Raw genomic sequence first — 16,981 nt, forward strand, 5'->3', positions numbered from 1 at the left:
CGTCCGAGCAGGGTGCAATCTAGGTGGCTCTCCTAAAGAGCTGCTTAGAAAAAGTTTTTAGGTTTTTTTATTTTCAGTGAGTCCTGCTGGCAACAGGCTCACTGCATCGAGGGACTTAGGGGAGAGAATTTCAACTCACTTGCGTGCAAGATGGATTGGATTCTTAGGCTACTGGACACCATTAGCTCCAGAGGGAGTCGGAACACAGGTCTCACCCTGGGGTTCGTCCCGGAGCCGCGCCGCCGACCCCCCTTACAGATGCTGAAGATTGAAGGTCCGGAAACAGGCGGCAGAAGGCTCTTCAGTCTTCATGAAGGTAGCGCACAGCACTGCAGCTGTGCGCCATTGTTGTCACACACTTCACACCAAGCGGTCACGGAGGGTGCAGGGCGCTGCTGGGGGCGCCCTGGGCAGCAATATTTAATACCTTTATGGCAAAAGAATACATCACATATAGCCATTGAGGCTATATGTATGTATTTAACCCATGCCAGATATCTAAAACTCCGGGAGAAAAGCCCGCCGAAATAGGGGGCGGGGCTTATTCTCCTCAGCACACAGCGCCATTTTCCTGCTCAGCTCCGCTGTGAGGAAGGCTCCCAGGACTCTCCCCTGCTCTGCACTACAGAAACAGGGTAAAACAGAGAGGGGGGGCATTTTTTGGCGATATTTTGATATATTTAAGCTGCTATAAGGAACAACACTTATATAAGGTTGTTCCCATATATATTATAGCGCTTGGGTGTGTGCTGGCAAACTCTCCCTCTGTCTCCCCAAAGGGCTAGTGGGGCCCTGTCTTCGATAAGAGCATTCCCTGTGTGTCTGCTGTGTGTCGGTACGTGTGTGTCGACATGTATGAGGACGATGTTGGTGTGGAGGCAGAGCAATTGCCGATAATGGTGATGTCACCCCCCAGGGAGTCGACACCGGAATGGATGGCTTTGTTTATGGAATTACGTGATAATGTCAGCACATTACAAAAATCAGTTGACGACATGAGACGGCCGGCAAACCAGTTAGTACCTGCCCAGGCGTCTCAGACACCGTCAGGGGCTGTAAAGCGCCCTTTACCTCAGTCGGTCGACACAGACCCAGACACAGACACTGAATCTAGTGTCGACGGTGATGAAACAAACGTATTTTCAAGTAGGGCCACACGTTATATGATCACGGCAATGAAGGAGGCTTTGCATATCTCTGATACTGCAAGTACCACAAAAAGGGGTATTATGTGGGGGGTGAAAAAACTACCTGTAGTTTTTCCTGAATCAGAGGAATTAAATGATGTATGTGATGAAGCGTGGGTTAACCCAGATAGAAAAGTGCTAATTTCAAAAAAGTTATTAGCATTATACCCTTTCCCGCCAGAGGTTAGGGCGCGCTGGGAAACACCCCCTAGGGTGGATAAGGCGCTCACACGCTTATCAAAACAAGTGGCGTTACCGTCTCCTGATACGGCCGCCCTCAGGGATCCAGCTGATAGGAGACTGGAAACTACCCTAAAAAGTATATACACACATACTGGTGTTATACTGCGACCAGCCATCGCCTCAGCCTGGATGTGCAGTGCTGGGGTCGTCTGGTTGGATTCCCTGACTGAAAATATTGATACCCTGGATAGGGACAGTATTTTATTGACTATAGAGCAATTAAAGGATGCTTTCCTTTATATGCGAGATGCTCAGAGAGATATTTGCACTCTGGCATCGAGAGTAAATGCGATGTCCATATCTGCCAGAAGGAGTTTATGGACGCGACAGTGGTCAGGTGATGCGGATTCCAAACGACATATGGAAGTATTGCCGTATAAAGGGGAGGAATTATTTGGCGTCGGTCTATCGGATCTGGTGGCCACGGCAACTGCCGGAAAATCCACCTTTTTACCTCAGACCCCCTCCCAACAGAAAAAGACACCGTCTTTTCAGCCGCAGTCCTTTCGGTCCTATAAGAACAAGCGGACAAAAGGACAGTCATATCTGCCTCGGGGCAGAGGAAGGGGTAAGAGAGGGCAGCAAGCAGCCCCTGCCCAGGAACAGAAGCCCTCTCAGGGTTCTGCAAAGCCCTCAGCATGACGCTGGGGCCTTACAAGCGGACTCAGGAGCGGTGGGGGGTCGACTCAAGAATTTCAGCGCACAGTGGGCTTGCTCACAGGTGGACCCCTGGATCCTGCAGGTAGTATCTCAGGGTTACAGGTTGGAATTCGAGAAGTCTCCCCCTCGCAGGTTCCTAAAGTCTGCTTTGCCAACGTCTCCCTCAGACAGGGCGACGGTATTGGAAGCCATTCACAAGCTGTTTTCTCAGCAGGTGATAGTCAAGGTACCCCTCCTACAAAAGGGAAAGGGGTATTACTCCACGCTATTTGTGGTACCGAAGCCGGACGGCTCGGTAAGACCTATTCTAAATCTGAAATCTTTGAACCTGTACATACAAAAATTCAAGTTCAAGATGGAGTCACTCAGAGCAGTGATAGCGAATCTGGAAGAAGGGGACTTTATGGTGTCCCTGGACATAAAGGATGCTTACCTGCATGTCCCAATTTGCCCTTCACATCAAGGGTACCTCAGGTTCGTGGTGCAAAACTGTCATTATCAGTTTCTCAGTTTCAGACGCTGCCGTTTGGATTGTCCACGGCACCTCGGGTCTTTACCAAGGTAATGGCCGAAATGATGATTCTTCTGCGAAGAAGAGGCGTATTAATTATCCCTTACTTGGACGATCTCCTGATAAGGGCAAGGTCCAGAGAACAGCTGGAGGACGGAGTAGCACTAACCCGACTAGTGCTGCAACAACACGGGTGGATTCTGAATTTTCCAAAATCTCAGTTGACCCCGACGACACGTCTGCTGTTCCTGGGAATGATTCTGGACACGGTTCAGAAAAAGGTGTTTCTTCCGGAGGAGAAAGCCAGGGAGTTATCCGAACTTGTCAGGAACCTCCTAAAACCAGGGAAAGTGTCTGTGCATCAATGCACAAGAGTCCTGGGAAAGATGGTGGCTTCTTACGAAGCGATTCCATTCGGCAGATTCCACGCACGAACTTTTCAGTGGGATCTGCTGGACAAATGGTCCGGATCACATCTGCAGATGCATCAGCGGATAACCTTATCGCCACGGACAAGGGTGTCTCTTCTGTGGTGGTTGCAGAGTGCTCATCTGTTAGAGGGCCGCAGATTCGGCATACAGGACTGGGTCCTGGTGACCACGGATGCCAGTCTGAGAGGCTGGGGAGCGGTCACACAGGGAAGAAACTTCCAGGGAGTATGGTCAAGCCTGGAGATGTCTCTTCACATAAATATACTGGAGCTAAGAGCGATTTACAATGCTCTAAGTCTGGCAAAACCCCTGCTTCAGGGTCAGCCGGTGTTGATCCAGTCGGACAACATCACGGCAGTCGCCCACGTAAACAGACAGGGCGGCACAAGAAGCAGGACAGCAATGGCAGAAGCTGCAAGGATTCTTCGTTGGGCGGAAGATCATGTGATAGCACTGTCAGCAGTATTCATTCCGGGAGTGGACAACTGGGAAGCAGACTTCCTCAGCAGACACGATCTACACCCGGGAGAGTGGGGACTTCATCCAGAAGTCTTCCACATGATTGTGAACCGTTGGGAAAAACCAATGGTGGATATGATGGCGTCCCGCCTCAACAAAAAACTGGACAGGTATTGCGCCAGGTCAAGAGACCCTCAGGCAATAGCTGTGGACGCTCTGGTAACACCGTGGGTGTTCCAGTCAGTGTATGTGTTCCCTCCTCTGCCTCTCATATCAAAAGTACTGAGAATTATACGGCAAAAGGGAGTAAGAACGATACTAGTGGCTCCGGATTGGCCAAGAAGAACTTGGTACCCGGAACTTCAAGAGATGCTCACGGAGGATCCGTGGCCTCTACCTCTAAGACGGGACCTGCTTCAGCAGGGACCGTGTCTATTCCAAGACTTACCGCGGCTGCGTTTGACGGCATGGCGGTTGAACGCCGAATTCTAAGGGAAAAAGGCATTCCGGAAGAGGTCATTCCTACACTGGTAAAAGCCAGGAAGGAGGTGACTGCACAACATTATCACCGCATTTGGAGAAAATATGTTGCGTGGTGTGAGGCCAGGAAGGCCCCCACGGAGGAATTTCAACTGGGTCGATTCCTACATTTCCTGCAAACAGGATTGTCTATGGGCCTCAAATTGGGGTCCATTAAGGTTCAAATTTCGGCCCTGTCGATTTTCTTCCAGAAAGAATTGGCTTCAGTTCCTGAAGTCCAGACTTTTGTAAAAGGAGTACTACATATACAGCCCCCGGTTGTGCCACCAGTGGCACCGTGGGATCTTAATGTAGTCTTGGATTTTCTCAAATCCCATTGGTTTGAGCCGCTCAAATCGGTGGAGTTGAAGTATCTTACATGGAAAGTAACCATGCTACTGGCCCTGGCTTCAGCCAGGAGAGTATCAGAATTGGCGGCTTTATCATATAAGAGCCCATATCTGATTTTCCATACGGACAGGGCAGAACTGCGGACGCGTCCTCATTTTCTGCCTAAGGTGGTGTCAGCGTTTCACCTGAACCAGCCTATTGTGGTGCCTGCGGCTACTAACGATTTGGAGGATTCCAAGTTGTTGGACGTGGTCCGGGCATTGAAAATATATATTTCAAGAACGGCAGGAGTCAGAAAGTCTGACTCACTGTTTATATTGTATGCACCCAACAAGATCGGTGCTCCTGCTTCTAAGCAGACGATTGCTCGTTGGATTTGTAGCACAATTCAACTTGCACATTCTGTGGCAGGCTTGCCACAACCTAAATCTGTCAAGGCCCATTCCACAAGGAAAGTGGGCTCATCCTGGGCGGCTGCCCGGGGGGTCTCGGCATTACAACTCTGCCGAGCTGCTACTTGGTCAGGGGCAAACACGTTTGCAAAATTCTACAAATTTGATACCCTGGCTGAGGAGGACCTTGAGTTCTCTCATTCGGTGCTGCAGAGTCATCCGCACTCTCCCGCCCGTTTGGGAGCTTTGGTATAATCCCCATGGTCCTGACGGAGTCCCCAGCATCCACTTAGGACGTTAGAGAAAATAAGAATTTACTTACCGATAATTCTATTTCTCGTAGTCCGTAGTGGATGCTGGGCGCCCATCCCAAGTGCGGATTGTCTGCAATACTTGTACATAGTTATTGTTACAAACAAATTCGGGTTGTTATTGTTGTAAGCCGTCTGTTCAGAGGCTCCTACGTTTGTCATACTGTTAACTGGGTTCAGATCACAAGTTATACGGTGTGATTGGTGTGGCTGGTATGAGTCTTACCCGGGATTCAATATCCTTCCTTATTGTGTACGCTCGTCCGGGCACAGTATCCTAACTGAGGCTTGGAGGAGGGTCATAGGGGGAGGAGCCAGTACACACCACCTAATCCTAAAGCTTTATTTTTGTGCCCTGTCTCCTGCGGAGCCGCTATTCCCCATGGTCCTGACGGAGTCCCCAGCATCCACTACGGACTACGAGAAATAGAATTATCGGTATGTAAATTCTTATTTTCCACTGTATTATTTCTACGTATACATAGATGCCTCAAAAGTCATTTTGTAAAATAATTAATGTTTTGTTTTGTTTTTAACTACTTACATATATATTTTTTTATTTGTGTTAATTTAGGTCTATTTTATGTGTACTTTAACTTCTGTATTTGTCCACAAGATGGCAGCATGTAGCTGATATAGCGAGTTTCCTGTAGAATAACCTGTAATACATGTTCTTGCTGCATACGAAGACCTATTGCTAATTTTATGTAAAGTGTTAAAGGCAATAAATGGTTTTCCAAATCCTGTATAAATATAAATAAGTACTCATAAAAAGCAAGCTTCCCCATAAATATATCTATGTTAAAGCACGTATGCCGGTTCTTTGTATTTAGAGCAGAAACAAAATGTCTCATTTAATGTTGATTAAAGAAAAAAAAATATCACAAAGGTCAAATGCAGTTAAATAATATTTAATGTATAGTATTTTAGGGCTAGTCTTACAGTAATTCAGAGGGTCTCTGAAAAATGTGGGCCTAGGACGTAAGACAGTAATACTATAGGTAGTGTCACCTGAAATGTTTAGACGTCAGACTAATACAGCTGAACAATATACCGCCATTTAACTGCTCCATGCTCATTTAATGAAGTTTGTATTTCTATCATCCCAGCGTGGAGATTTCCATAGGAATAGACGTGCGGCTGTGAGATCAAGCCCGGATTCAGGAATGACTGCACACACTGTAATCCCCACCAGCTCCTCCTCTGACTCAAGAGAAAAATTCACAGTGGAACAAGACCTTCAGTCAGCCACACTGCAAGCCCTTATATGATTATTCATACACTGCTAGCCTCACCTTCTTGCAAGGCATAGATCTGGAAACAAAGCCAAGTATTTTTTTGTTTGTTTGTTTTTATTTACTTGTTTTTCTTGTCATTACTTCATCATTTTCTTTTTGGCTCTTCTTCTATTTTTCTTCCATTCTCTTCTCACCCAACCTTCTTACATACTGTAGTGGCAGACGGCTCTGTCTGCCACTCAGTCACCCTGGCTTTTCATTCCAACGTCATTAGATAAGAGTGTGAAAACAGTTCTCCCAAAGAATTTTCCTCCCTGATAGACAGCGCTGCAGAACACACCAGGCTGTAATTTCACCCAGCACCCCGAAACACGCCAGAAGCCACAGAGAGCCCAGACAGCCCCAGTGAGTAAATTCACTGATTTCTTTATGACAATTCAATAAGAAGCAGATTGATTTCAGGTGCAAATATATATATATATATATATATATATATTCTTTTATATAAAGAGCTACAGCCACATTGTGCATACCTGTGGCATGTTATGTAAAATATTTGGAGGCTATATAACAAATCTGGTCATTTCTTTTTTTTTTTAACGTATATGTTATGGTGTCACGTTTCTACAAGGAATGCATGGAGCTCCCAGACTGTGCCCATTGAATAACACAATACTTCAACCAAAAGTGACATCTCAGCATTCATGCTTAATAACTCTTGTACTGGGAATGCATCACTGTGTAAATATGTAGTGGTGAAAATGAAGATGTGAAGTGTTTTACATTCCCTACATACTTTTATATTATTTTACAGATTGTCTGCATACCAAGCTGCATATATTAAATAAAACTAAAGATCATGCCTCTATATATCTTTATATATAATATATATATTTATATCTCACTGGTATATTTATCAATTCTGTCCCATGAATAAATACATTTAGAATTAACCATTTAAACCCACAGGTCAGAGCAGCTAAAGTCATGTCTCTGTGGGGTTTTATTTGTTGTGTGGTATTTTTTTTCGTTGTTGTGTGTGTCTCTGTGTATTTATTTTATTATTATTATTTTATTTATTTGTTGATGTATTTTGAACTTTCAAACAATAGCCTGTTGCTGCCTGGAGGGGTGTACAGCTTTAAGAGAGAGGCGTGTGTCGGAGAGATGACGTAGGAATGTTAATGAGTAACTCCTGAGAAAAAACATCTTCCTCGGTGCACCATGTGTGGTAATAGGCTTGGCTGCCACACTATTTAAACAGAGGATATACTAAGGAACAAGGAGAATCAATAAGATCAAACAGGAGATGCCCCATCAATGAGAGGGAGAGCAGACTGTTACCTTAGGGAACCCTTAAACACAAAAGGAACAGAACAGTATTCAGGGGTTACATTTGTAACACAATTCTTAGTCTTTGCTTAAACATAGGGGCTGCTGAGCTTAATAATCCCCAAGGAATAGTCTCTGTTTTCAATATATATTCATTTTTTTTCCCTTAAGGATGTCCTCTTTTTTATTGTTTGACGTTCTTTTAGTGACTTTGGTGGTTGTCGTAGACAGCAACACCGTGGATGATAAAAAAGTGAACATGCTTGTGATTTTACCTAAGGATGATAACTATATGTTTTCAATAAACAGGGTGCAACCTGCCGTTGAGTACGCTCTGAAATCCATAGAAAAGAATTCCACCCTTCTGCCAGGCTTTACTTTCAATGTCACTTATGAGGACTCTGAGTGTGGCAACCAGGCGCTCTTCAGCCTGGTGGACACGGCCGTGAAACAGAAGAAGCCAGATGTGGTCCTTGGTCCAGTCTGTGAGTATGCAGCAGCCCCGGTGGCCAGGCTGGCCTCCCACTGGAACATCCCCATCATCTCCGCCGGAGCTCTGGCCACAGGTTTCTTGCTGAAGTCCGACGAGTATTCCCACCTAACTCGCGTGGCACCTGCCTACACCAAGATGGGCGAGATGTTCCTGGCCATGTTTCGCTACCACAAGTGGAGTAGAGCTATGCTACTGTACAGTGACAACAACCAGGAGCGGAACTGTTTCTTCACCTTGGAAGGGGTGCACGCTGCCTTTAAGGAAGAAGCTTATCACATGTCCGTCCACAACTTTGATGAGACGAAGAATGTGGATGCAGAGGATATTGTACTCTCCATCCAGAATAAAGAGAAAGGTGAGTTCCTGCGTCTGCAGGGATATTGCATGCATGCACCAAGAGACAAGCGTGTGGGCTGGTCTGACAGTAGCACACGTCACTCAGTAAAATAATCCTACCTGGGATAACTGTTTCTTTCTAGCAATAAGAATAGAAATGCTGACATGTAATGTGTGGCTGATTATGAGCAGCAAGCAGCACAGCACTAAGGGGTACATTTACTAAGCAGTGATAAGAGCAAGTCTTTGCAGATTTGTGACTGTAATAAAGTCTCGGAGCACTGTGGCATGGATATTAATTGCTGCAGGCATGCCGTGGGCTGAATGCAAGTGCATAATTGCTTTAATTGCCCGTTGGACCCCGATAGCTGTCATGTGAGCCTCTGTGAACTGATTTTATGAACACGAGACGGTTGTTCCTTAGGAACTTTCATACAGTGATAAATCTGCTTCATTCAGAAAGATTTGTGGGGCTTGTAATCAAAGCGAAGTCCGATGGCAGTTATTAAACTGTGCAGCTGAGCTTTGAGAAGCTGCGGTTGCATTCGGGGATTAGGCACGAGAACATTGCAAAAGGGGACACAAAAATAAAAATAAAATCAGTCTCCGTCCAATCTGGAAGACTGCAAGTTGCCCAAAGATGTCCCATAACGACAAACTATATTAAATCATTTAGAGAAGATCTATAGACGACCGGTACTCGTGCCGTGTTAACTCTTTAGACTCTGCAGCTGTGCGTGCTTGGCAGCCAAAGACCAGCATTTTCCATGCCTTCGTTATGTGTGCTCCAGAAGCATGTACTGTGTTCTTAGCACGCCGGCTGATCCACTATCGGGACTAATGCAGGAATTAGAAGCACGGGAATGCAGTCAGAGAACTTGGGGATAGAGTACACGCTGTCACCTCTGCCTGGGGTTGCCCAAGGAGAAAGCTAAAACCAGCATTAGAAAAGATATATGTGGTTACAGTAAAGTTTAAACAGTATAATTGATTTAATTTCATGCCCCAGGAAACACAAACATAACAGCGCATGTTTGTTCCTCAGCTGGTGCAGGGTTTCTGCCAGTTTGTTTGTTCATGTTTTTTTTTTTTTATTCTTATGTAATGTTCCTGCATCCATTTATCCATCCATCATGTGTCTTATTACATGCATCAGTGCAGTCACGTCAAGACTGTTGCGTTTAAAGCTACACTGACTTAACAGTTTGGGAAACATTGATCAAATCCTGGAGAGAGATAAAGTACCAATCATCTTCTGATATTTTTCAAACACAGCCCGTATAGTGACGGTTAGAAGCTGATTGGCAAGTACTTTTTTCTCTCTCCAATGTTTGGTACATGTCACCCTCAGCGCTGCTTTTTATTGGTCTGATGCTACGAGCAGGAGATTGCTTGCAGTGATACTATTAAAGCATGACTGGGAAGCACGGCGGCAGCAAATAGAAGTTTAAAGAAAGTATCGCGGTGAACCACTGCTCCTCGTACTTCATGATGTTGAGACCGTATATTGATGAGCTTTTAAGTAACTTCTCTGCCATTGGTTTGAGAATATGTCATATGGATGCGTCTCATGGCATGTAACGAGACATTCCTTCCTGTAGGTACATGACAGAGATAAACATGCGTGCATCAATTGAAATGCAGCCATTTATCAGAATGATCCCCCAGCAGTAAAGGGTTTGCTCCACATCCGATTTATGTTCTTTATGGAGGAATGTTTCAATTAAGGCTCCAGTTCCTTTACATTTGGCATGCGTCCCACGTGAGAAAAGCAGGGGAATGTTGGAGACAAAGCATTGTTGTTGCAGATAACACCGTTCCCACATACAGTAGCAGCTGTGATCCCTAATATTGGATGTGATTGTTGGACTTATACAGATGACTCTTTACATGCATTATAGCAGAGGTTCTCAAACTCGGTCCTCGGGGGCGCACACAGTGCATGTTTTGCAGGTCTCCTCACAGAATCGCAAGTGAAATAATTAGCTCCACCTGTGGACCTTTTAAAATGTGTCAGTGAGTAATTAATACACCTGTGCACCTGCTGGGTGACCTGCAAAACACGCACTGTGTGGGGTCCCGAGGACCGAGTTTGAGAACCTCTGCATTATAGTAACACTTCCAACTACTCATGTAGCCACAGTTATCCCAAATAATATCAGACTATCCCAGATCTGTCTCTAATACCGAATGCAAAGTTTCTTTCCTGCTTCCTTAACCCAGGTAGGATTGTGGAATTATTTTTCAAGCTGGCTGCATTTGTGACCACAATATTCTTCCAAACGATAGAACAAAACTACATGGGGAGCGTCACGTGCTCTACTGTAGCTTGTTCTCACTATCTTTCCTGCAAGACACTTTCCTAGTGAAGCCACAGAGGCTTCCGTCAGTCCCTGAAATAGTCATGTCAGTGTCATGGCACCGCTGCTGACACAGGGGGTAATTTCGAGTTGATCGCAGCAGCAAGTTTGTTAGCAGTTGGGCAAAACTATGGGGGTAATTCGGAGTTGATCGCAGCAGCAAGTTTGTTAGCAATTGGGCAGAACCATGTGCATTGGAGGGGGGGCAGATATAACATTTGCAGAGAGAGTTAGATTTGAGTGGATTATATTGTTTCTGTGCAGGGTAAATACTGGCTGCTTTATGTTTACACTGCAATTTAGATTTCAGATTGAACACACCCCACCCAAATCTAACTCTCTCTGCACATGTTATATCTGTCCCCCCTTCAGTATACATGGTTTTGCCCAACTGCTAACAAATTTGCTGCTGCGATCAACTCAGAATTAGGCCCCCAATACAATACTGATAAGAGAAGAGTAGGCGGTTTGTGGCGTGCATCTAGTTCAGTAAAAGCATGGTCTGGAGGCAGACTGAAGCCATGCAACAGTAACACCGCGGTGGTGGGAATTCTCAAACTCCTAAATCTTTCTTACGCTGGGTACACACCTGAGCAATGGATCAGCCGGACGCCTGTTGTGCCGAACGATCCAACCATTTGGTTAGTGCTATGCACAAACGTTATTGTGAATGCACTTACCAATCCGCCTCCTGACACAGGAACCGACGTCATTGTCAGTGGTTCCTGGGCGGTCAGCAGGTTGGCTCTGCAGACAGTTAGATATACCAATATATCTGCTTCAGATCTGATGAAGGGCCAACGCGATATGTCTGTGAACAACGCTGTTCAAAGACATATCTTCTGTACGCACCTGCCGAAGCACTATAGGACATATCGCATAGTGTGTAGTGTACCTAACATTACGCATGGCATCCCTATTATTATTATCCTTTATTTATATGGCGCCACTAGGGACCCACAGAGCCCAATGACAGAGTACATAAACAAATAAGCAAAACAAGAAAACAGTGACTTACAGTTCAAGACAGTATAGGACAAGTACAGGGTATATAAACATAGCTACGTCAGCAGACGGCACTGACATAAGTATCAGGGCAGCAGAAAACTGAGGGATTTGGTGCCGTCGAATGGAGTATGGACTAGAAGATAGTTTAAGTAAGAGAAGGGAAGGCACATGGGGGACAGTCAGGAGTATTATAGATACGGTCACATAAAGCCATTCAATAACGCAGCTACAAGTGCAGCACTGAATAATAGGCAATAATCCTTATTTGTCATCCAAAATATACACTTTAAGGGGCATAATTATGTACCCCTTTTTTTTTTTTAAACGAAAATAAAGTTAACACCCTTTTTTCACAATATTTTAGTTTCACCTGAATGTACTGAAGGGCTTTTGGAGCAGTTTTCGTGGAAAAACTTCTCCAAAACCCTTTAATTGTCATTTTTTTTTCAGTAAGCAAGATCGCATAACTTATAACGGGAAATGTGATCTGAACAAATTTACTAAGAAAAAAAAAAGGGAAAAAATACCTCAGTGAGCCCTGTGATAATTACACCAGACAGAGAAAGCTGTGGGGGGAGCCGATGGGCACACAAGCTGATCACTGTGTTAAAAAATCATGCTCGCCTACCCAGGGACCCAAGCTACTCCTATGACCTCCGGCGCAGTAAAGTGATGCTGCAAAGTGACACCTCACTTTACAGCACCGGAAGTCACAGCCAGGGGTGTATCTAGGGGTCCGAGCACCCCTGGCAAAGTAAGGGACTGCCCCCCCCCCCCCCCCCTCCTATATGATATAGTAAAGGTGGGTGTAACTATGTTTGTGTGTATAATATATATATATATATATATATATATATATATACATACATACATACATAGTGGTCGAAGTGGACATTTTGAAGTGGGGGTATGGAAAAGTAAAGGCTGTAATATGCACGCACCACGGAAAAGGGGCCGTGGCCACTCAAAAGCGGTCATGTCCCTTATACACATTATTCACCACAACAGTAGGACCCCTTATACTATCTAGTACTGGTGCCCCTTATAAATTATGCCACACTGAATGAGCCAAAATTCACATATGCCACACAGTATGAGCCGAAATTCACATATGCCACACGGTATGAACCGAAATTCACATCATATTACACAGTATGAGCCAAAATTCACATATGCCACACAGTATGACCCAAAATGTACATTATATCACACAGTATGAGCCGAAATTCACATATGCCACACGGTCTGAGACAAAATTCACATTAAGCCAAACAGTATAACACGAAATTCACACTGAATGAGACAAAATTCACATTATGCCACACGGAATGAGACGAAATTCACATGATGCCACACAGTATGAGCCACAAGTCACATGATGCCACACAGTATGAGCCACAAGTCACATGATGCCACACAGTATGAGCCACAAGTCACATGATGCCACACAGTATGAGCCACAATTCACACTGAATAAGACAAAATTCACATTATGCCATACTGAAAATTCAGGGACAGGAAGAGTGACAGCAGGGACAGGGTGAGTGATAGCAGGGACATAGGGACAGGGAGAGTGACAGCAGGGACAGGGAGAGTGACAGCAGGATCATAGTGACAGGGAGAGTGACAAAGAGAGGGACATCAATGACATAAAGTATGGACTGGGGAGAGAGAAAGGCAGCAGGGTAAGAGATTACCTAATGAGCAGCGGCGGTGCGGAGGAGGCTGTGGTCGCTCGTGCGGAGGATGAGGAGGCTGTGGGCGTCTGCGGCGTGGAGGAGGCTGTGGTCGGAGGTGCGGTGGATGAGGATGCCCTGTAGTGGCGGTGCAGAGGAGGTGGCTGTGGGCATCTGTGGTGTGGAGAAGGCTGTGATCAGTGGCACGGGCGAGGAGACTCTGGTCGCCGGCCTTCGGCGCTGCTCCTATGACCGCCACCATTATCAAATCTTCCGCGGACCAGATCATTATCTAATCTTCCGCGGACTGGCAGCCAATCAGGAGCTGCCGCACGGATGGTCCTGGTCCAAGAGCTCCAATTGATGCGTGAATAGCACCAAATTGGGAAAAATTGCCGGGCAATAGAGGGACGTGAAGAGGCAGCACCTTTGTTCCCCCTTCCCCTGGCAGTTCCTTACCCACCCCGGCAACAGGCAACAACCACGGCAGCCAGCGGCTGGAGCCACTGTAGGTGCCGGAGTCCAGCACATTACAATAAAGAAACATAGCATAGACTACAGCTCACAGAAGCAAGGGCTGCTGGGAGCTGTAGTTTATGCAATGTTTCTTTATTGTAATGCGGTGCGGCGCCGGACCCCGGCGCCAGGGCTGGCCCTAGGCGTAGGAAAACTAGGCAAATGCCGAGGGCATTTGGAATGCCTAGGGGCACAAGCAGCTCCTGCTGATTAAAATGATTTGCAGCATGCCTATTTCTCTATCGTCCTAGTGGATGCTGGGGTTCCTGAAAGGACCATGGGGAATAGCGGCTCCGCAGGAGACAGGGCACAAAAAGTAAAGCTTTTCCGATCAGGTGGTGTGCACTGGCTCCTCCCCCTATGACCCTCCTCCAGACTCCAGTTAGATTTTTGTGCCCGGCCGAGAAGGGTGCAATCTAGGTGGCTCTCCTAAAGAGCTGCTTAGAGAAAGTTTAGCTAGGTTTTTTATGTTACAGTGATTCCTGCTGGCAACAGGATCACTGCAGCGAGGGACTGAGGGGAGAAGGAGTCAACTCACCTGCGTGCAGGATGGATTGGCTTCTTGGCTACTGGACATCAAGCTCCAGAGGGACGATCACAGGTACAGCCTGGATGGTCACCGGAGCCGCGCCGCCGGCCCCCTTGCAGATGCTGAAGACAGAAGAGGTCCAGAATCGGCGGCTGAAGACTCCTGCAGTCTTCTAAAGGTAGCGCACAGCACTGCAGCTGTGCGCCATTTTCCTCTCAGCACACTTCACACGGCAGTCACTGAGGGTGCAGGGCGCTGGGAGGGGGGCGCCCTGGGAGGCAAAATGAGTACCTATAAAGGCTAAAAATACCTCACATATAGCCCTAGAGGCTATATGGAGATATTTAACCCCTGCCTGATTTCTCAAAATAGCGGGAGACGAGCCCGCCGGAAAAGGGGCGGGGCCTATCTCCTCAGCACACGGCGCCATTTCCTCTCACAGCTCCGCTGGTCAGGACGGCTCCCAGGTCTCTCCCCTGCACTGCACTACAGAAACAGGGTAAAACAGAGAGGGGGGGCAAATTTATGGCGATATTTTTATATAACAAAGCAGCTATAGGGGAGCACTTATTATAAGGCTATCCCTGATATATATATAGCGCTTTTGGTGTGTGCTGGCAAACTCTCCCTCTGTCTCCCCAAAGGGCTAGTGGGTCCTGTCTTCATTAGGAGCATTCCCTGTGTGTCTGCTGTGTGTCGGTACGTGTGTGTCGACATGTATGAGGACGATATTGGTGTGGAGGCGGAGCAATTGCCAAATATGGGGATGTCACCTCCTAGGGGGTCGACACCAGAATGGATGCCTTTATTTATGGAACTACGGGATAGTGTCAACACGCTAAAGCAGTCGTTTGACGACATGAGACGGCCGGACAATCAATTAGTGCCTGTCCAGGCGACTCAAACACCGTCAGGGGCTGTGAAACGCCCTTTGCCTCAGTCGGTCGACACAGACCCAGACACAGGCGATGACTCCAGTGGTGACGGTGACGAATCAACCGTATTTTCCAGTAGGGCCACACGTTATATGATTTTGGCAATGAAGGAGGCGTTACATTTAGCTGATACTACAGGTACCACTAAACAGGGTATTATGTGGGGTATGAAAAAACTACCTATAGTTTTTCCTGAATCAGAAGAACTAAATGACGTGTGTAATGAAGCGTGGGTTGCCCCTGATAAAAAGCTGATAATTTCAAAGAAATTATTGGCATTATACCCTTTCCCGCCAGAGGTTAGGGAGCGCTGGGAAACACCTCCTAGGGTGGACAAGGCGCTAACACGCTTATCTAAACAAGTGGCGTTACCCTCTCCTGAGACGGCCGCACTTAAAGATCCATCAGATAGGAGGATGGAAAATATCCAAAAAAGTATATACACACATGCAGGTGTTATACTACGACCAGCTGTAGCAACTGCCTGGATGGGCAGTGCGGGGGTAGTTTGGTCAGAATCCCTGATTGAAAATATTGATACCCTGGACAGGGACAATATTTTACTGTCGTTAGAACAAATAAAGGATGCATTTCTTTATATGCGTGATGCACAGAGGGATATATGCACACTGGCATCACGGGTAAGTGCTATGTCCATTTCGGCCAGAAGAGCTTTATGGACGCGACAGTGGACAGGCGATGCGGATTCAAAACGGCATATGGAAGTTTTGCCGTATAAGGGGGAGGAGTTATTTGGAGTCGGTCTATCAGATTTGGTGGCCACGGCTACAGCCGGGAAATCCACCTTTCTACCTCAAGTCACTCCCCAACAGAAAAAGGCACCGACTTTTCAACCGCAGCCCTTTCGTTCCTTTAAAAATAAGAGAGCAAAGGGCTATTCATATTTGCCACGAGGCAAAGGTCGAGGGAAGAGACAGCAACACGCAGCTCCTTCCCAGGATCAGAAGCCCTCCCCGGCTTCTACAAAAGCCTCAGCATGACGCTGGGGCTTCTCAAGCGGACTCGGGGACGGTGGGCGGTCGTCTCAAAAATTACAGCGCGCAGTGGGCTCACTCGCAAGTAGATCCCTGGATCCTGCAGATAATATCTCAGGGATACAGGTTGGAATTAGAGACAGATCCACCTCGCCGTTTCCTGAGGTCTGCTTTACCAACGTCCCCCTCCGAAAGGGAGACGGTGTTGGAAGCCATTCACAAGCTGTACTCTCAGCAGGTGATAGTCAAGGTACCTCTTCTGCAACAAGGGAAGGGGTATTATTCCACTCTTTTTGTGGTACCGAAGCCGGATGGCTCGGTAAGGCCTATTCTAAATCTGAAGTCCTTGAACCTGTACATAAAGAAGTTCAAGTTCAAAATGGAGTCACTCAGAGCAGTGATAGCGAACCTGGAAGAGGGGGACTTTATGGTATCCTTGGACATCAAGGATGCGTATCTCCACGTTCCAATTTACCCCTCACACCAGGGGTACCTCAGG

The 16,981-nt window shown here is 46.5% G+C and overlaps 1 protein-coding gene across 3 annotated transcripts in view; it reads left to right on the forward strand.

Annotated features, from left to right (window-relative positions):
* The first annotated feature begins 6,597 nt into the window (after window positions 1-6,597).
* The window catches only part of NPR3 (natriuretic peptide receptor 3), a 183,953-nt gene continuing 173,569 nt past the window's right edge, over window positions 6,598-16,981 (forward strand). The window contains exons 1-2 of one of the 3 annotated variants that reach the window (XM_063960487.1): window positions 6,598-6,707; window positions 7,944-8,482. In XM_063960487.1, coding sequence (XP_063816557.1) covers window positions 8,263-8,482 — 220 coding nt within the window. In that variant the 5' untranslated portion in view covers window positions 6,598-6,707; window positions 7,944-8,262. Of the gene's footprint in view, window positions 6,708-7,507; window positions 8,483-16,981 lie in introns of those variants that run through there. The other 2 variants (XM_063960479.1, XM_063960470.1) reach the window with 2 other exon arrangements.

This window comes from Pseudophryne corroboree, chromosome 1 (genome assembly GCF_028390025.1).
Source record: "Pseudophryne corroboree isolate aPseCor3 chromosome 1, aPseCor3.hap2, whole genome shotgun sequence".
Taxonomy (NCBI): Eukaryota; Metazoa; Chordata; class Amphibia; order Anura; family Myobatrachidae; genus Pseudophryne; species Pseudophryne corroboree.